Source organism: Heterodontus francisci, chromosome X (assembly GCF_036365525.1).
Source record: "Heterodontus francisci isolate sHetFra1 chromosome X, sHetFra1.hap1, whole genome shotgun sequence".
Lineage (NCBI taxonomy): Eukaryota > Metazoa > Chordata > Chondrichthyes > Heterodontiformes > Heterodontidae > Heterodontus > Heterodontus francisci.
Window position 1 is genome coordinate 10,503,447 of NC_090421.1, and position 21,386 is coordinate 10,524,832.

At 44.2% G+C, this 21,386-nt stretch overlaps 1 protein-coding gene across 3 annotated transcripts in view; it reads right to left on the reverse strand.

Annotated features, from left to right (window-relative positions):
* The window catches only part of LOC137358541 (integrin alpha-7-like), a 155,073-nt gene that overhangs the window by 47,745 nt on the left and 85,942 nt on the right, over nt 1-21,386 (reverse strand). For all 3 annotated transcript variants that reach the window (XM_068024485.1, XM_068024484.1, XM_068024483.1), the window contains 2 exons: nt 5,957-6,164; nt 3,035-3,228 (listed from right to left, as the gene is read on the reverse strand). In XM_068024485.1, the coding sequence (XP_067880586.1) occupies nt 3,035-3,228; nt 5,957-6,164 (402 nt within the window). The remainder of the gene's footprint in view (nt 1-3,034; nt 3,229-5,956; nt 6,165-21,386) is intronic.

Consider the following 21,386-nt stretch of genomic DNA (forward strand, 5'->3'; position numbering starts at 1 on the left):
GGAACCTGATCATTTTGCTTCAGAGCTGCCCAGTTCCTCCCAGAGAATGGTGGACCTCAGATCAGGCCTGGATCTTGCAGTGGACGCGGGTGAAACGGAGAGCGTGTATAGCGTGATACACAAAGCATCACAATTGTGTGGGACAGGCAGGATGGATCACAGGGTTTTTATCTGTCTGTCATTATTCACGTGGCCATTCATTCTGTCCCTACCAAGCACCAGCCCATGTGGGGATGAGTGGGGAGATGGCGCGGGGGGGAAAGTAATTAGTGAACCTAAATGGGAGCACACAGGGAGAGTGATGCACTAAGCACGAGTTGCCTGGAGGAGTTGGAGATGCAAGGTGAGGAGGCAGTCTTTGCTGGCCAGAGGGTCAGGAAACATCAGCACTTGGGAACTAGGGCTGCACTCCCCCAGCACTACCAAGGCATCTTAAGCATGCTGGCCTGAGGTGCCACCAGCCCTCTGGTACCTCACTCAAGTGCCTACTCTTTACATGTGAGCCCAGAGAGTGAGTACCAACAGGATGTTCAGCCATGGAAGTTATCACAGTTTAGCCTGATCCTGTCCTTAGCACATTTGCAGCAGTGGTCACTGGATAGAGATCAGGGTTGGGAACTCAGTTGATTTAGTTTTTCCTTCTCTCCCAAGTGAAGGGATGTGAAGGTTGATCGTAGCAACCCAACTGCTACCTCGGCTGAGATCAATTAACTCAGTACTAACCAGGCATTAAACTTGGGTCTGGTCTGTACAGTTCAGTATCACACCAGATGGCTCACTTATTACTAAGTCACGAGACAAATGGACAGTGTTTAGACACTGAAATAAAAACAAGAAATGCTGGAACCACTCAGCAGGTCTGGCAGCATCTGTGGAAAGAGAAGCAGAGTTAACGTTTCGGGTTCCGAAGAAGGGTCACTGACCCGAAACGTTAACTCTGCTTCTCTTTCCACAGATGCTGCCAGACCTGCTGAGTGGTTCCAGCATTTCTTGTTTTTATTTCAGATTTCCAGCATCCGCAGTATTTTGCTTTTATTTTAGTGTTTAGACACTGCTAGATTAGGGAAATACAACACAATAAGTGGAATCATTTATTTTATTTGTAGATTTTTTTAAAAAGTTGCAAAATTACTGACTGTAGAAAAAGGGTGGTGGAACAGATTCAATTGTAACTTTCAAAATGGGAAGAAGTTTACAGGGCTATGGAGAAAGAGCAGGGGAGTGGGACTAATTGGATAGCTCTTTCAAACAGCCAGCACAGGTACGATGGACCAAATGGCCTCCTCCTGTGCTGCGAGATTCTGTACAATACATTCAGAGAGTTCAGTCAGGAACACAGTTTATTTGAAAAGGGGGAGAGCCAACAGTTTAGCAACAGAACTTAAGCTGTATATATTCAGGATTATGAAATGTGAACAATAAATTATATTTAGACACAAAAGTGGCCAGAATGCCTTAGGCCTTGCTCCACTGGAAATGTGGTGAACCAGAACTTCCGGCCGCCAGACTGGATCAGGGTTGATCTCGTTCCAAATCCTGGATGGGGGGACTTGGTGGTCAACGTCATTTTCATAAAGAGGACAGGCGTCCATACTATTAAAAGAATTCCTCAGGCATCTGCCCCGCAGAGGAGCAAGAAAATCACAATGGCACCTTGGTGCTACATAAGAACTAGGAGTAGGCTATATAGCCTCTCTAGCCTGCTCTGCCATTCAAGAAGATCATGGCTGATCTTCTACCTCAATTCCACTTTCTCGGCCTATCCCTTTGTGTCCAAAAATCTATCAATCTCAGTCTTGAATATACTCAACTATCAGATACGTTACACCAGGAATGATGGCGCTGTGGCCCAAAGATACCATTTTTTTTTAAAAAAGCAGCTCCATTGCACTGTTGTCACTTTCCTAATAGCAACTGAGAGCTCATCCATCAATTGACACTGAAAAACTGGTATTAGACCAATATTAGTACACGTTATGCCCACTTCATTTGGGAATAATTTTTAAGTTGTCCACAGTAAAGGTGGAACTGATGGGAATTTCTGATGGGGATGTCATCCCACCTGTCCCACCTCTGTCAATGATGCCAGGTTGGGATGGAGCAAAAGCAAGCAGCACTTTTCCACTCCCATCAGAATCTTTGGACATGGGCAGAAGGGGTACAGTGGACCCAGTGGAACTGAACCCTGCCCTAAATTCCTGCCCCGCGACTCAAGTCTTTGTTTCTGTTTTTCCAGGCCCAGGAAGTGCAGGGCCAAAATATATTTTTTTTTCCTGTTACCTATTCTAACAATTGCCGCATGCTGTATACCATCTGCAGGTGAGACAGCGGCCAGGCAACCTGCTTCCAAGCCTATGGTAATGCCACTACTAATTGTGCAAGAAGTGTCAAGGGTGGCTGTCCATCTATTTATCTATTGGAACTTTGGTGACTCCCTATGGAGGCATGGCTGAGACTGGAATCTCAGTATGTGCAGAATCACGAGCTCATATCTCACTGCTTCGTGCCACAACACTGCCTATTGGGGACCCCATGTAGGATTGCTGATGCATCCCTGGATGATCACATGACCGGCAACCTCCAACAGCCTCTTTTCCTCCCTATCGCCAATATGTTTACAACTAATAAATGAGAGCGTGCAAAGAAAATGAAAAAAATACAATTTTTATTTAGTACCCTACGATTTTTCTCTCAGGATTGCTCACAGCAGTGTCCAGGAGATTAATCTTTAATTCCTGGAGACTCCAGGACAATGCTGGAGGGTTGGTCAGCCTAACCCACGACTTCCTTCTTCGATAGGTTTTTAAAAGCTAAGCGTGGCTTTATTTAATTGCTAGTTTTCAGATTTTCTCTCCGTCATTTTGGTACCTTGTTGGCTTTATGGGGCTTCGCCCTTCAACTGGTTTTCTCAATTTGAAAGAAGAGAACTTGGACAGTAAGAAATTTGTTTCAAATTGTTACAAAACTGCCAAGGCCTTGTGTCCCCAGTGATACTGAATGGCTTTGCCTATAGACAACACAGATAGAGACCTACCTCCAAACCCATCTTGATTGATGTCCCCAATGTTAGCCACAGCCAGTCCAAACAAGGAGTCTTTGGTCCCATTCAGCCGGACACTCCTCACTCTACTCCACCTGCCAGCCTGGTTAATGTAGACATAGACAGCACCACCAATTTCTTCCTTTCGGTCAAAAAAGTAAGGGGCACCAACCACAAGGTCCATCCACCTGCAAAACCAGGTCAACATAAGATCATAAGATCATAAGAACTCGGAGCAGGAGTAGGCCGTCCGGCCCCTCGAGCCTGCTCCGCCATTCAATAAGATCATGGCTGATCTTTTCGTGGACTCAGATCCACTTACCCGCGCTCCCACCATATCCCTTAATTCCTTTATTGTTCAAAAAGATATCTACCTTAGCTTTAAAGACGTTTACTGAAGAAGCGTCAACTACTTCACTGGGCAAGGAATTCCATAGATTAACAACCCTCTGGGTGAAGAAGTTCCTTCTTAATTCAGTCCTAAATCTGCTCCCTCTAATCTTGAGGCTATGCCATAGGCTATAGTCATGTCACGAAACATCTGTACCAGTCTGATAGATGAAAAATCCAATGGGGTAACAGCCACTGAAGTAAGCTAAGTTGGAACAGGCTGCACACGTCATCATATTAAGGCCTCGATTTATTGTTAATCGCTAAAGAATTACACAGAAATTACAATACGCAAACAGGCCATTCAACCAAACCAGTCCATGTTGGTGTTTATCCATTCAGTAAGTCCTCGATCAGTAAGTCCTAATCTCATGTGCCCAGCCTGTTCACATATCCCTTTATTCCTGATTCCTTCAACCAGCTTAACCTATTCTTAAATGTTGACATGGTCTCTGCTTCAATCACTAACTCGGTAGTGAATTCCACAGCCTCACAACCTACTGTAAAAGTTTCTCCTGCTCTCTGTCCTAAATCGCTTACATGCAATCGTCTATCTATGGTCCCTCATTCTAGATCCGTCAAATACTGGAAACAGTCTGTTTCTATCTACTTTGTCCCATCCTTTCATAATTTTAAACACATCGATCAAAACACCACTGAATCTTCTCTGTTCTCATGAAAACAATCCCAATTTTTTAAGTCTTTCTTTGTATTGTGTTTCCTTCCTCAAATGCATGAAGTCTGAAATTCCTTTTCAAGGATTTGCTTGCTCCCACAAGTGGCTCTCTTTTTGATTATTTAAAGAAAAATTCTGCTCGCATTCATCATGCCAAGAGAATGGGCAACCAGCCACTCTAAAGCACATGAGATTGTACTCACTGGGGGTGGAAATTGCTTCAGGCCCATCTTCAGGCCTGAAAGGACCATTGTGCATGAAGCACACACCACAATCAGGAGGCCCAAGGCTGCCTCGGAATTGGGCTGCATGGGCGTCATCTGGCGAGTTGCCGGTGCCTGTCATGCCTTCACAGACAACTCGGGCATTTTAACAAGAGGAATTTCAGGGCAATTGCCATGTTGGCAGCAGCTTGAAGATATGTCTTGTGGGGGAGGGAGGGGTGAAACAGTGACTGGGGGGGCAGGGGTATGTAAATGAGGGGCCTAATAGCACACAATATTATTCCCCAAAATTAGCTCTTGATCAGCCCATTTTATGCCTGTAAAATGGGTGCAACGAGGTCCAAACTACCCAATTTACTCTACTCTCATCTACTAGTGCCCCTCCACCCAGCCCCTCCCCACCCCTCACCCTGCCATCAGCCACACACAACTCCACTCCTCACAAGGGCGGCACAGTGGCGCAGTGGTTAGCACCGCAGCCTCACAGCTCCAGGGACCTGGGTTCGATTCCGGGTACTGCCTGTGTGGAGTTTGCAAGTTCTCCCTGTGTCTGCGTGGGTTTTCTCCGGGTGCTCCGGTTTCCTCCCACAAGCCAAAAGACTTGCAGGTTGATAGGTAAATTGGCCATTATAAAGTGTCACTAGTATAGGTAGGTGGTAGGGAAATATAGGGACAGGTGGGGATGTTTGGTAGGAATATGGGATTAGTGTAGGATTAGTATAAATGGGTGGTTGATGTTCGGCACAGACTCGGTGGGCCGAAGGGCCTGTTTCAGTGCTGTATCTCTAATCTAAAAAAAAAAAACCCAACTGAAAATCAAAAAAAGGATTGATTATCTGTCCTTTTTAGGTTAAACTCATTTTTGCTCCTCTGCCTCCTTGGATCTCCCAAGGTGAATCCCCACCCACTTCTCCCCCCTCCCCCCCACCCTGGTCAAAAGGCTAAGTGAGTGACCCACTCTTGATTATCCAGCAATGCCAATCTGAAAGCAGCATGATGATGTCCACAATAAGCAGCCGTGCTCTCTGATTTTCCTTCTCACTGGGTGAGGAGAGTGGCAGACAGCATGCTGGCTGGGAGAATCAGACAAGAGTTGGGAGGCTGTGCTGACTGAGAATCAAAGAAGGGAGACTTGTCATAGTAGGATGCCCTCTCTCAACATATCATCAAGGTGGCAGGATGCCGGTATGTGGAGGAGCGCTATGCACGCCACACCTATCACTTTGTAGCATATTGGCAATGGGTCTTCAATCCATCACACCATTACCAGCAATCTTACATTGACTGAACTTAAGGGTACGGTCATGTAATGGTTGCATTATTGGACTAATGATCCCGAGATCAGCCGTCTCTGGCCTGACCTACAACTAACTTCAATCCCACTTGGTCAAGGAGGTCGGTTTTAAGGAGTATCTTAAAGGGGGAAAGCAAAGTAGAGAGGCAGAGGTTTAGGGAGGGTATTCTAGAACTGGGGCCTAGGCAACTGAAGGCATGGTCACCAATGGTGGAGCAATGAAAATCGGGGATGTGCACGAGGCCAGAGCACAGGGACCTCAGAAGGGATAAAGCATCACTTAATGCACCATTGAGTGAAAGAGAAACGAAAATTAATGGATTTCATCTTACCCATCACTGTTGAGGTCAACTGTGGCAACTGCGTAGCCGTATGATGACCCCAGCTCCTCCCCCCACAAGATGTGTTCTGGTGCCAGTCTGTTGACGCCTTCTTTCCTCAGGATCACCACCGCGCCCGTGTGGTTGGCTCTCGGTGCTCCAGAGACCACACTCAGCTCATTCTGCCGAGTGAGCCCTTTACCTGAATCTACTGAGAATCCTGAAAGGAGTACAGGCAGTTTAAAAAATAAACACTGGTTTATGGAGATGGTGGCACAGTTAGCGTGCGATGATTTTTAGAAACACATGGCTCATGCACTGGGGGCAGGGGAGTCATGTTTTTAATAACCCTTGGTTAGGCATCCCTCAGGACTTTTATAGAAACCAAGTAACATTGATTGCAGAACCTAGTGGGCATATATTTGGTTACCTGAGCCAGCACATTGAGGTATGTAAGCATGTGTTAGTAACACAAAATATCAGAGTACAAAAGGACATTGGGCTAAAATATTTAATTATTGGGACCAATTTTAACCTAACCTCGCTGGCGGGAAACCCACGGGATCAGGTGTATCGCCCGTTTTACAGCCTTGCAAATATTACTCTCCATTGACGTTAATGGAGAGCAACATCAGGTGGGCTGTAAACCCAAACTCATCCCGACAGGCACTTTAGGTTAAAATTGCCTCCATAGAATTTAAAATAGGTTATGGCTGTTGTATCTAATTTTCAAAGTTTGCAGTAAAGGAGGCTGTTTTTGCTTTAAATTAAAAGAGGTTGTGTTGCGGTATTGGTCATTTTCTTGCCAACTTGATTCCTACGGCAATCAGGAACGGTCTTCACCCTTCACTGTGCCACCCCACACTCCCACCCACCCAAAAAGAAATCTGTATCACTGACTCTCTGTCAGTGCTGCGGATAGTTTGTGCTCCACTAGATCTTCGATCTACTGGAACAGCGGCGTTTCCAATTCAGGTTTCCGAGTTCTTCAAATAATTGATTTAAAACAAATTCTGATTTACAAAGTAGCATTCAAACACAATTGGACATATGATGCCAGGCCCCAGTTACATTGTTGTGTCTTCCACTCTTCAAACATCATAACGTATCCTGTATGATTACCAATGTGACAATGTACTTTAAAAGTAGCCCTGTATTCAAAGATATGAAATTCAGTCATTTACAGGCTGCAGTGTAACATAGTGAACAGCCCATCCTTGATTACAATGAGGCACGTTCTGGACAAGGGGGCCAACAGCAGAAGCCTGATGTGGTCAGTAGCACACGTTTCAAAGCTCATTTTACTCTCATTCACGTGGTGCATTGGAGGGATGATCAGATCCCATATTACTGTTTCACCCTATCCTCATCAGGCATTCATTAATCATAGAATGATACAGCACAGAAGGAGGCCATTCAGCCCATCGTGCCTGTGCCAGCTCTTTGAAAGAGTTATCCAATTAGTCCCATTCCCCCGTTCTTTCCCCATGGCCCTGCTCGCTCATAATACTGTACAGTTTGCAGTAGAATAGTCTGTCCTTGAGTTGGATAGCGTGTTAGATCCAAATATTTTTCATGAGCAAAATGGTGTGCATTATTAGCCGAGCAATTCATAAAATGTAAAACAAAATCGAAGCCACTCCAATGACTTAGTGGGTAAGGTCTGTGTTGTTAGTCCATGTGCAGTACTGAGCCAATCCTCCCTATTAAGCGGAGTCTAATTATAAATCCCCTCTCCCTGTACTTACCCTGCTGGGCTGTATCTAATTTTAATCTAGCAGGAGGAGCCTGCACTGAAGTCAGGAACTGTTGGATAAAGTTGCCACTTTACTATCATAGTGCTGGGGGAGGTGGGTGAGCAGAGCAACAGCTGACAGCAGTGAACTGGAGCAGAGCTCCAGTCTATGCAGACATTATGACCTGGAACCTGGGATTTATGTGTAAGAATGCCTCCTGGGTTTCAGCCCGAAACAGGGACATAAGTATGGACCAGAAACCAGAGTATATACAATAGGATCCAGTTATAACAAAAGGGGTTCATAAAGCCATTGCTATGGGGGTGCAGTAGCATAATGGTTATGTTACTAGACTAGTAATCCAGAGATCTGGATACATGAGCTCAAATCCTAACATGACAGCTGGGGAACTTCAATTAAACTAAATCTAGAATTAAACAGCTAATATCAGTAATGGTGACCATGAAACTATTGGCTCGTTGTTAAAAACTCATCAGGCTCACTAATGCCCTTTCGGAGAGGAAATCTGCCATTCTTACCTCGTCTAGCCTTACATGTGACACAATGTGGTTGACTCTTAACTGCTCTCTGAAATGACCCAACAAGCTACTCAGTTGGATACAATAAGGTGGCTCACCACCACTCTCTCAAGGACAATTAGGGATGGGCAATAAATGCTGACCTTACTCGTGATGCCCATATCATGTCAATAAATGTACAACATGCTTTCAACACGAGTGCTAAAGACTTTTCAATAAGTTCTATGTGTAAAAACCAGAGTATGATCTGTTTGCTCTGTAACCAACATAAAAATCAGGCAGGGTATAAGGAGCAGGAGTAGGCCACTTGGCCCCTCAAGCCTGCTGCGCTATTCAATAAGATCATTGTTGATCTGATCTGATTGTGGCCTTAACTCCACTTTCCTGCCTGCCCCCCATAACCCTTGACTCCCTTGTAGATCAAAAATTTGTCTAGCTCAGCCTTGAATATATGCAATAACCCACCCTCTGCCGCTCTCAGGGGAAGAGAATTTCAAAGATTAACAACTCTCTGAGAGAAGAAATTCCTCCTCATCTCCATCTTAAATGGTCGACCCCTTATTCTGAAACGATGCCCCCCGATTCTAGATTCCTCCACAAGGGGAAATATCCTCTTAGCATCTACCCTCTGAAGCCCCCAAATGGTCTAATAATGCACACCACCAAAATCAAGCGTAGTTCCTTCCTTTTGTGTGCTGCTCAAGTGATGGGGAAATATGACCTTTCCATTTTAGACCTTCAACGCCAGCATCAACTGCTCAGATCTGGTGTAGCACAAGTAGTCGCAGAGTAAAGCTGCCTCTGCTTTATGAATTTAATAAATTGCATTCTTCAAATTCACACATTTCAAAGCTGTGCATTTGCACAATTTCATTTGAGGCTCTATAATTGCAGAGAAAAAGAGGCAACCTCCTGGGGAGTGGTGCAGCAGGTAGGGGAAAAAGGAATTTTTATCTTGTGCCTCAACAGCCTCCCTGATTTTCATTCCCCCACACCCCAGATGCTAACTTTGTGGCATCTTGGAATGAGATTTACCAATTTGATGCCCAATTAGGGGTAGCTTTGTGCTCCAGGCTCACATTCACCAGAGACCAGGTTCAGACCGCCCAAACCCATTTAACACAGCACCCTTAAAGCCAGTGGACTGAGGAGATTTCCATCCCAGTAATCTGGACTGGATTCCAATCCAAGCCACATGGGCGAAAGGATAGCATCTAACCCACCCTTGCACCAGTTACCTCAGTCAATCACATTTCTAAGTCGTAAACAATATTTTCTCTCTGTTCACTGTTACTCCTCAAGAGATCCATGACCTACAGAATACTAAGTGTGAGCTTTACACCTTCCTTAAATGGAGGATCGCAGTGTAATTGATGGTCTGGTGCACTTTGGTCCCAACATGCCATGCCATGAACCAAAATTTCTTAAGCTCTTGACTCACCCTGAGGGTCAACGTTAGGTCAAAGGGCTGTGATTCCCCCGTTGGAAAATAAATGGAAGCATTGTCAAACTAGGCTCCTGTCACACAACCCCCAGCAGCAGGACTTAAGGGTAGGTGACGGTCCAATGTAGTACGGCAGCTTCAGAAGGGCTGTATAGGATATGTAGCATCGCAGACAGCAATGATGCACACCAATGACTGAAGGCAGCAGAGGAAAAAACACTTGAAGTATGTCACAATTTTAGAGAAATGGAAGGGCTGGAACCAACAGCATGAATGGCTTAACCATCCCCGTCCGGTGCCTGAACACAATAGTTTGGTTGACTGAAAAGGGAACATGTGGAACAGCAGCAAGATCTGATTTTACACCTGGGAACCAGTCACGGAAACAAAAAAGCACTTGAAGTAATTGTGGATGTGAAATGACCTTCAATACAATCATAAAATACCATAAATTCTCAGCATTTATAACTGGTTATGTGTGAAGATGTGTGCAAAGCACAATGACAGTTAACAAACTGCCCGTTAATAGATTTTTTTGAAATGAGGTAAATGAGTGGTAAACAATATCCTTTATTCAGTTTAGATGGATTATACCAAAGCAAAATATCCACTTTTCTGGGAAAGGGGTTTGACATAAAATCTACATTCTTTTCATTTTCATAAAAACCAAAGAAAGATTTTAAAAGTATTACTGACTTAGATTCAACTTCTGTCCCCTCCCCCGCCCTCAGGTTTAGCTGATGCTGAAGCCCTTGAGAGCATCGTACTTCAGTGCTTGCTCGGCAAATGCGCAAGCCCTGATTGGTCCTGAGTCATACAGACCAGGAAGGTCCCAGGTTCAAATCCCCTGTCTGTGCCATGATCTCAGTCAGGGTGGCAATTGGAGTGCTACAGTTGGCCTCAGCGCCCCAGCCTAGGGAAGGGGGAAAAAAATTGGTCAAGTTTCCCACTCCTGATTGTCCATGTGTGAACCTTGTATGAGGAATGGATCATGGTTGGATAGCTTTCCAACACCCACAACCACTTGAGTGATACCAGAGGGCTGATTGTGTCTATGAAACTGCTAAGAAGAGTCAGTGCTTTTGGGGATTTAAATAGAATTTTAATTATTTCCTGTTAAAATAACCATTAAAGGATAAGGGTCATATCTGTTCAAACACAACAAACATTATGCACTTGTTCCTCTGTGCGTCCCAGGTATTTTGGTGCACCGGCTCACACAGTGAGACACCCAGCCTCAGCTGTTGTTTATTCCCCTATCCCACTCCACACACCCACTCTTTGGCCTTTCTCCAGACAGCGAGATGCCAGATGCCAGGGAAGAATGAAGCTCAGCCCCATGCCAAGGGAGGGATGCCTGGTCAGTTTGGTGTGAAAATCAGCAGGAGCTTCCACACAGGAAGTGTTTTAACAACTTCCCAACATCACCATTAATGAAGGCCGTGGAGACACTCATAGAATCATAGAAAGTTTAAGGCACAGAAAGAGGCCACTTGGCCCATCGTGTCTGTGCCGGCCGAAAAACGATCCACCTATTCTAATCCCACCTTCCAGCATTTAGTCCGTAGCCCTGCAGATTACGGCACTTGAGGTGCACATCCAGATTCCTTTTGAATGAGATGAGGGTTTCTGCCTCAACTACCCTTTCAGGCAGTGAGTTCCAGATCCCCATCACCCTCTGGGTGAAAAAGTTTTTCCTCATCTCCCCTCTAATTTTTCTACCAATCACTTTAAATCTATGCCCCCGAGTCACTGACCTCTCTGCTAAGGTGAATAGACCCTTCACCTCCACTCTAACCAGGCCCCTCAAAATTTTGTACATTTCAATCAGATCTCCCCTCGGCCTTCTCTGTTCCAAGGGGAACAACCCCAGCCTATCCAATCATTCCTCAGCGCTGCATTTTTCCAGTCCTGGCAACATAGTTGTAAATTTCCTCTGTAGCCTCTCTAATGCAATTACATCCTTTCTGTAATGAGGTGACCAGAACTGCAAACAGTACTCAAGCTGTGGCCTAACCAATGAGTTATACAGTTCCAGCATAACCTCCCTGCTCTTGTATTCTAATACCTCGTCTAATAAAGGGAAGGATTCCATATGCCTTCTTAACCACCTTATTGACCTGTCTTGCTACCTTAAGGGATCTGTGGACATTCACTCCAAGGTCCCTCACTTCCTATACACTTCTTAGTATTTTCCCATTTATCGTGTGTTCCTTCGTCTTGTTTAACCTCCCCAAATGCATCACCTCACACTTCTCCAGGTTGAATTCCATTTGCCACTTTTCTGCCCATCTGACCAGACCATTCGATTTCTTCCTGCAGCCGACAGCTATCCTCCTCGCTATCTACCACACGACCAATCTTTGTGTCATCTGCAAACTTCTTGATCATGCCCCCTATATTTACATCCGAATCGTTAATATATAGCACAAAAAGTAGGGGACCCAGTACTGAGCCCTGCGGAACATCAAGTTCAGGTAGCCCAGGAAATAAACAAAATTCACCCCCTCCCTCAACTTTCTCCACTTCCTTCCTTAAGGCAGTGATGGAAGGGGTCATCGACAGTGTTATCAAGCGGCACTTGCTCAGCAATAACTTACTCACTGATGCTCAGTTTGGGTTCCACCGGGGCCACTCAGCTCCTGACCTCATTACAGTTTTGGTCCAAACATGGACAAAAGAGATGAACTCCAGAGGTGACCTGAGAGTGACTGCCCTTGACGTTAACGCAGCATTTGACTGAGTATGGCATCAAGGAGCCCCAGAGAAACTGGAGTCAATGGGAATCGGGGGGAAAACTCTCCACTGGTTGGAGTCAAACCTAGCACAAAGGAAGATGGTTGTGGCTGTTGGAAGTCAATAATCTCAGTCCCAGGACATCACTGCAGGAGTTCCTCAGGTTAGTGTCCTAGGCCTAACCATCTTCAGTTGCTTCATCAATGACCTTCCCTCAATCATAAGGTCAGAAGTGGGGATGTTTGCTGATGATTGCACAATGTTCAGCACCATTTGCAACTCCTCAAATACTGAAGCAGCCCGTGTCCATATGCAGCAAGACCTGGACAACATCCAGGCTTGGACTGATAAGTGAAAGTAATATTCACGCCACACAAGTGCCAGGCAATGACTATCTTAAACAAGAGCGAATCTAACCATCTCTCCTTGACATTCAATGGCATTACCATCGCTGAATCCCCCACTATCAACATCCTGTGGGGTCACCATTGACCAGAAACTGAACTGGACCAGCCACATCAATGCTGTGTCTATAAGAGCAGGTCAGAGGCTGGGAATTCTGCAGCGAGTAACTCACCTCCTTACTCCCCAAAGCCTGCCCACCAACTACAAGGCACAAGTCAGGAGTGTGATGGAATACCCTCCACTTGCCTGGATGGGTGCAGCTCCAATAACACTCAAGAAGCTCAACACCATCCAGGACAAAGCAGCCTGCTTGATTGGCACCCCATACATACATCACCGTCAACATTCACTTCCTCCACCACAGTCGCACAGTGGCAGCAGTGTGTACCATCTACAAGAAAGCTCCTTTAAGAGCACCTTCCAAACCCATGACCTCTACCACCTGCAAGTTCCCATCCAAGTCACACACCATCCTGACTTGGAACTATATCGCCATTCCTTCACTGTTGCTGGGTCAAGATCCTGGAACTCCCTTCCTAACAGCACTGTGGGTGTACCTACCCCACATGGACTGCAGCGGTTCAAGAAGGCAGCTCACCACCACATCCTCAAGGACAATTAGGGATGGACAATAAATGCTAACCTAGCTAGTGACTCCCACATCCCACGACTGAATAAAAAAAAATTAGGATCCAGTTTTATACGTGGCAGCTATCCTCTGATGCCTCACTCAAGTGGCCACTCTTTATATCTGAGACTCGATAGTGCATGTTGGCCATGATCATGGAGAGACATTCCAGCTGATCCTCAATCAGGAGTTGCAACAGAGACAGATTTCTTTCCCCTGCCTAGCCTAGGAATACTGAAGTCAATTGGAGCTCTTGTATCACCACTCTAGCAAGGTCTGCTAACTCAGAACTGATTAGGGATTGGATCTGGGATCCTTCTAGTCCACAGCTTAAAACAACTGTGGGGCCTAGGATAAAAATAACAAGTTTAGATGAACTTTATAGTCTGCTGTTTTCAGAACCTGTCTGGCTAAATTCTGAAGAGGTGCAAGAATAATCCAGTCAGTTTGGTAATTCCATTTCGTTAATGGGAACAAGCAAGCCTACACTCAAACCAATCGGAAATGCAGTATGGACGCATCTGCAGGGTCCAAAATATGTTGTTCCATAAATGCTCATTGTGATATCATAAATTTGAGCTCAATGCCTAGCATGCAACCAGGATTAAATAAGTGGTTCCCAGTCTGTAGAAGGGAAACAAAGAAACTTGCATTTAACGCTATACCTTTCACGTCCTCAGGATGCCCCAAGGCACTTCATAAGCAATGAGTTACTTTGGAAATGTAGCCACTGTTGTTTTCTAGCCAACAGCCATCGGCAATTTGTGCACAGCAAGATCCCTCAAATAGCAATTTAAATAAATGAACCGTTTTGGATGAGGGAGTAATGATTATCGAGACACCAGGGAGAATACCCCTGCTCTTTTTCAAACACTAGCATCGGATCTTTCATGACCCCCTGAACAGGCAGACAGGGCCTTGGTTTCATGTCTCATCCAAAAGGCAGCACCTCTGCCAACTCAGAATTGCACTCAAGTATCAGCAGAGGTTGCATGCTCAATTCCTGGACTGGGGCTTGAACCCACAACCTTCTGACTTGAAAGCAAATACTTGACCAACTGAACCAAGCTGTGACCTAAGACCCTGTACCCGGTGACTGAGAAAGGCACCCATACTGAGATTTGCACCGAACTCACTTGCTTTGGCTCAATTTGGTTTAGTTTTCCTACATAAAAGCAAATTTCCTCAACAGTGTATACTTCGGACCCTGCAAGCACTCTCACTGCATCTTGGACTGGTTTGGGTCAACTTGGAAGTAGGTTCACTCAAGATGAGTGCAGGCTACAGAGAAAGAAATATACACCATGTTAAAAATAGCAATACACTTCAGAAAATGGGTGACTGCTCACATAACAGGTCCATAAAGCTCATAAACTCACTTTAGATTCAAAAAGTATTGTTATAACAAAGAAATATGTATATGGCAGCAGCTGTATTGAAGTCAAAACTCAAAGCCCACCCCTCCAGAAAGGTGGATAGATTTTCTTATTCATGTTAAATTGAATATTTTGCATTGTTCCAATAAAAAATTTTTTCCCCAAAACTGTGCATTAGTTGAACAACTCGATGTAAAAATGGCAGCTTGAGCAAATTCAACTGCAAAAACAACCCTTTAATTTGGAGGATTTCATTGACCCCGTACCCCTGAATTTCTCAGAGCTCCACTGCTCAGCAGGATGTCAAAAAGGGTGAGGGAAACATTGCATTCACAAGGCACAATCTCATTAGATATAGCAGCCATTTTAAATATATTATACTTAAAATGGCAGATTGTTTCCAACAGCTCAAGGTTTCCCCGTAACCACAAAATTTTTCAGAATTAACCTTTTTTCCACAGATCTAATATCTGGTGACCTTTGGCGTAAACAAAAAAGTTGAATTGTCCGTTTTGCTGGATCATTATATAGAATTATACTACTACGTCAGAATACATTGAACATGGTTGCCTCCTCTCTGATTTCTGTAGCCTTTCTAACTTATTTATTTTATTTTAACTTAAATTATATTCAAGGCGCTATATGATCATGTGGACCAGGGTTGGGGAAATGGGGGACTTGGTCATGAGTTCCTGATCCTGGCCTCAATTACACAGGAAGGTGCCAAGCAAAGGCCAGGTGCTTTCCATATAAGGAGCAAGGAAAAGAAAATTGGACCACAGGCCACATTTCCAAGTGGCTGGATATAAACAGCATTGGCAAAGGTAGGGAACCAGGCACACTAGTTGAAGACATATGGGAGGACAGGAGCTAGTATAGAAAAATCTCATTAAAAAATGAAAGATAAATTACCTACAATTGTAATCAATAAATTTTGCTTTATGATTAATACAGGCCAGTTTCGGCAGTCCCTAGCAGACCAAATCCACAGATTGCGGATCTGAATGTGTTTCTCTTTGAGCTACTGTAAAATACAAGTTAACTTTAAGGGCCAATAAATGGGGCCTAAAAAGAGGCTTTTGGGAAACAAATTCTTAACAAATTATTTCTACAATGTGGTGTAACAACAACAACGTGCATTTATACAGCACAAAGTGCCTGTTGCCATGGGAATAAGATGACTTGGTTAGGCATACAAAGCGTAGGCCTGAAAAATCAACAGCCGCTGCCAATATGGTCTGTCATTGCATAACACTGGTAATAAATGTACCTACTCTCAGCAGGTCTGTCACAGTATCTATGGTAATGTTCAAGAATTCAAAAAATATTTGAGGCATCAGCCAGATAGCTAGCACACTCTTGATGTTCTGTGAAGAACCATCATGTCTATTAGGGGTAAAGGAGGCCAAGAACTGGGTAAAGGTGGAGCAAAGCACCATCACAAAGTGAGAACATCCAGGGCATCACAAAACCAGTGACTCACCACCCTGCATGGTATGGGGTGTTGACCGGCCCTTGGGTCTGGTCTACGAGCAGACCCGCAGGTGGGGACACGAAGAAGTTTCTGGAAAATGTGATCAGGGACAGGTCACCTACATGGAGCACGCCAAGCACAAGACGGTCACTGCCATGGAATTGGGCATGCTCTGGAATGCCAGATATGCACTTTCTATATGGATTTGGTGGCTGAACGATGTGACCATTTCTACAAAGTGCCCTTGAAGCCCAAAACAAACTCACTGACATGAGGATATTTTCTGTGAGGGGCACAGTTTGTTAGTTGAGTTGTTTTGGCGACATACAGATCACCATATGCAGGAAACCATTATTATAGGCTTATTATGAGTTGATGCAAGTGTTGTCTGGCTTTAGTAGGACTCACAGTGAACATCAAAATCATGGTTAAGCTCACGATAATCCTCTCCCGGATACCACAACCCCATTTCAGCAACTCAACTCTCAAGGGTGCCGGTGAGGAAAAATAGCTATTTTAATCCTAAATTGATGCCTGTGGAGATCCTAATAGATTTCAACACTTCTTTTTGCTTTATGTCATGGCTATTTCCTAACCCTGTTTAAAAGAGCACCATCTTTATGAAGTTGTATTGAGCAAACATATTTTTGCTTTTAGGAGAGCAGCTTTGCAATGTACAGGATGACATATATATCCCAAGAATGGAAATGAAATAGCTAAGGTTTTAGTTTTTTTAGTTTTAGAGATACAGCACTGAAACAGGCCCTTCGGCCCACCGAGTCTGTGCCGACCATCAACCACCCATTTATACTAATCCTACATTAATCCTATATTCCTACCACATCCCCACCTGTCCCTATATTTCCCGACCACCTACCTATACTAGGGGCAATTTACAATGGCCAATTAACCTATCAACCTGCAAGTCTTTGGCATGTGGGAGGAAACCGGAGCACCCGGAGGAAACCCACGCAGACACAGGGAGAACTTGCAAACTCCACACAGGCAGTACCCAGAATCGAACCCGGGTCGCTGGAGCTGTGAGGCTGCAGTGCTAACCACTGCGCCGCCCTTGAAGACGAAAGAGATACTGAGGTTTTGGTAGACTTGCTTCGCAATGATTGGACATGTTGAGCATCAACAACCAACGACGTCAATAGAATGTGAGTAAGTCATGCTCAACCTTAAACTGCTGAGACCCCACCTGGAGCACTGGGCCTAGTTTTGGTCACCAAGTCACAAATGGGACATTCTTGCCATGGTGATCACGCTCGGAATGAACCCCTAGATGGAGGAGAGGTGGTGAAGATCCTGGGATCGTTTAAGAAACAATTAGAGGCTGCAGTGGGGGAAAACGGGAGGGTTTTCCTGGATGGATGAACACAGATGAGCTTCATTTGCAATTATCTTGTGACCTCCTGCCTTAATCATTCTTTCCTAGGACCTCAAACATATAGAACTCTTTATTTTCTCAGTCTTGCTCGGCCTTCTTTCTTCAAGCCTTTAAAACCCAATCTTTGGGTCCAACTATTTTCTGTTATCTCAACTGCTCTCCTGCATTTTTCAACCTTGGAGGTCTCTCTTACAATGGGTCTTAGCCAACAATTAGGCTTATTGGGAGGAAGAAAATATATTTGTGTTTTTGAGCCAGCAGAAAATGTATCGCCAAACAATTTTCCACAAGGTTGGCGCCCCTTTAAATGAAGTCCCTGAAGCTGCACTTGTATACACTGGGTGCTACATGTTCCCAGCATGTGCTGCACCTGTGTGCCTTCCCAATACTTGTTACTCATGAGTTGGCTAAATGCTGTAAATGCTATAAATGTATCGGAAAGCAGCACTGTATCCTGTTTGCATCATGCGCAAATTTAGAAATGTTGGTAACATTTTAATCTATCTTTTTAAAACTAAAAGAAAATGTCAAATGCAGCAGAAAGTTCCCCTTCTATTGGAAGATGGCGTCACTTCTGCTGTTTCGACATTTAACCCTCAGACTGCTGGCAGCTCTAGGATACACTGTGATTCCCAGGCAACAATTTTATTCAAAGATTTCAGCTCACACTCTATAAACCAGAAAAATTCCCCAATATTACAACAACAATACTTGGACGTCAGGTGCTTATCACCAACATTGGAAACACAGGAACAGGAGGAGTCCATTCAGCCCCTCAGGCCTGTGTTGTCTTTCAATTAGGTTGTGGCTGATCTGTATTTCAGCTCCATTTACCCACCATATCCCTTGATATCCTAACCGAGCAAACATCTATCCATTTCAGTCTTGAAAAATCCCATTGACCCCCTCGCATCCACAGCCTTTTAGGGAAGAGAATTCCAAGTTTCTATTATACTTTGTGTGAAAAAGTGCTTCCTGATTTCACTCCTGAATTCCCTGGCTCTAATTTTAAGATTATCGTTCTTGATTCTCACACAAGAGGAAATAGTTTCTTCATGACTACCCTATCGAATCCTTTTGACATTTTAACCACCTTGATCAGATCACCCTGAATCTGTCATACTCAAATTTCAGCAACCTGTCCTCATAATTTAACCCTCTAAGCCCCATTACTAAATTGCACACTTGTTCAAAAAAAAAAACTAATTCTGCTCTGCCTCTCGTCATTATACCTTCTTCAGTCTCTTGCTTCATTATTTTAAACTTTATTTTTGCTTTTCTATGTTCAGAATTTAAACTTTCAGCAATGACTCAGGTAAAGTCACCATCTCTGAGCCATGAAGACTAGGAAATGCCACGAGGTAATCCAGATAATTTTGAGTTTCAAAAAGAAAATTGCCGATGAGATCCCCTCATTATATATTGATGGACAACCTGCATGAACAGGTCCGTTTTACTATAAGCTACTTTGGATGTAAACTTGTCTGCAGGTTTGTTCTGCAAGAGTTGGTTAAATGGGAGATCTGATCTTTTCCAGTACAGAGTGCTTCCAAGAACAGACTGAGCTCATTGTATTAATCTGTTTGGTAGGACTGAGCCTTTCTGCTATTATGAGCTGTTCTAACCAGTGCAGAGAATATGGTGTAATACCTCTTGCCATTGGCAGGAGAGCACTGGATTGCCAGTTTGCTGGATCATGGAGTGGTAGAACACAAGTTTAGGTTGTCAGTTCCCCACATGGTGAGTTCCCATTCTCAGCCATCCCATTATAAGGGCTCATTCATTGAGATAGGGAAACCAGGGAGAGAAGCAAGTATATGACATTAATATAAAATACACAAGTGCTCAGCCCACTCATTTTCCTACATTCAGAAGCCTTGATGGCAATACCTTGAAAACGTGATTTGTTTCTAAACAATGTAAACAATAACAGTGCATCACTGATCAGATTAAAAATGTTTTGTTGAATGAACCTGGATCTGCTCCAAGTGGGACGTGACAACTTTGCTTCTTCAGGTCCAATAATCCGAACCTCATCACATGCTCCCACAAAGAGAGCAGAGTTCCTTTAGGCTCAAGCACAGATTTGCAACCATGATCATTACTCCTTGAAAACTTAATAGGATAAGGCCATATTACATAACTCCCCTCAAACTGATGAAGCAAATAGGATAATTCAACTTTAATCTGATGAAATATTAGAGAGCGAGAGATTAATTTGTTCTTCAAAAGCATTGATTTTCCTCCCCTCCAAAAGATTGTTATAGTTACTCGAGTGCAAAATACTCTTCAAGATGCTGGTGTTGTGTTAAATATGAAGTCAAAAACACTCACTGCTCATGTGCAGATGCTAATCCTCTGATACCCCAACCCATGCGAAACACAACATGGTCGGCTTTGCGGAAGCTATAAGGGGTGTGAAAGGATGTGCTGGATAGGATGAAACATCACACGCATCAGGGCCTCCACAAGATGTTGAAAGGGCTGTGCAATGAAGATCCCCAAGAACTGGTCATTAATTGTCTGAAGCGGATGATTTTTTTTGCTGTTATGATAATTATTTGCCCATTCAAGCAAGCTGGCAGCAGTTTGGAGAATGGAATATTTTGCTGTTTGATATCAGGCGGCAATGCAAATTGGTAGGAATTAACCGATACAAATACTGGCATGTATTGATGGCAATATTAGTCATGCAATATGGTGATGGAACTTTATTGGCCAATGACAAGACTAGAGTTATTCTGATCAATCCAAACCTTTGCTTTACAAACAAGCTCTTTTAAGAGCATTGAACGGGAAAGCAATCACTCTGCACCGAACAGGAAATGGGATTCATTGGTTTCCTGGAACTCATGGCCTGGATAAACCAGGGTGCCATTGAGCCAAGCTTCTATTGTTTCACCCCCGTCCTGTTTTTCTCCTTTTCTCTCCTGTAGAGGTTGTTTTGGAGTATGGGTCCGTAAGTGCTGGCTGCCTTATCTCTCCGAAGTGATCATCATATGTGAGTTTAGTCGGCCATCTGACCATGTGGTGCATCCAGTTGCGGTCACTAGACAACGATCAGGACCAGTATTCTAGCTGATTCCATTTCCCTTCTCTAGAGGGCCTATGGCTCCTGAGGCCAATAACATCACCACCATCATTGCCCTGGCCTCAATGATCAACTAACTCAGGACAGGCAGGGGATCAAAGCCGAGACCATCCTGTTTGGAATTTCATTACTGTTTCTGGGCTGTGAGGCACAGTCACCCCACACCCCAACAAAGTGGTGTACGCTAAGGATAGGAGTAGGTCAGTGCCACTGGGTTAAGGATATGGGGGAAGAGTGGAAACAAAAACTGGGAATGACATGACAAGTGTCCAGGCAACACAATAAGCCAGCAGAAACATGCAACAAGCACTAACATGCCAGAGACAATGAATCACATGAACAAAGTACAAGAAGATTATGAAAATCCACATGGGTAGGGTGTACATTTGGGATTGTTTCCAATATAGACATGAAAAACTGGTCTCTTGAAATATAATCCTGGATATTTGAGAAACACAAACTGAACTGCCTCAGAATTCTCTTATTTTGCTGAGTGATGATTTTTTAATGCTCTTCAAAGTGAGCAATATTGGGCAAAGAGATGAAATATTGTCCACCTTTGCATCCACCATCAAGTACTTCCAGATCAGGTACAGCTCAGGTCAGAGAGGAAAGCTCTC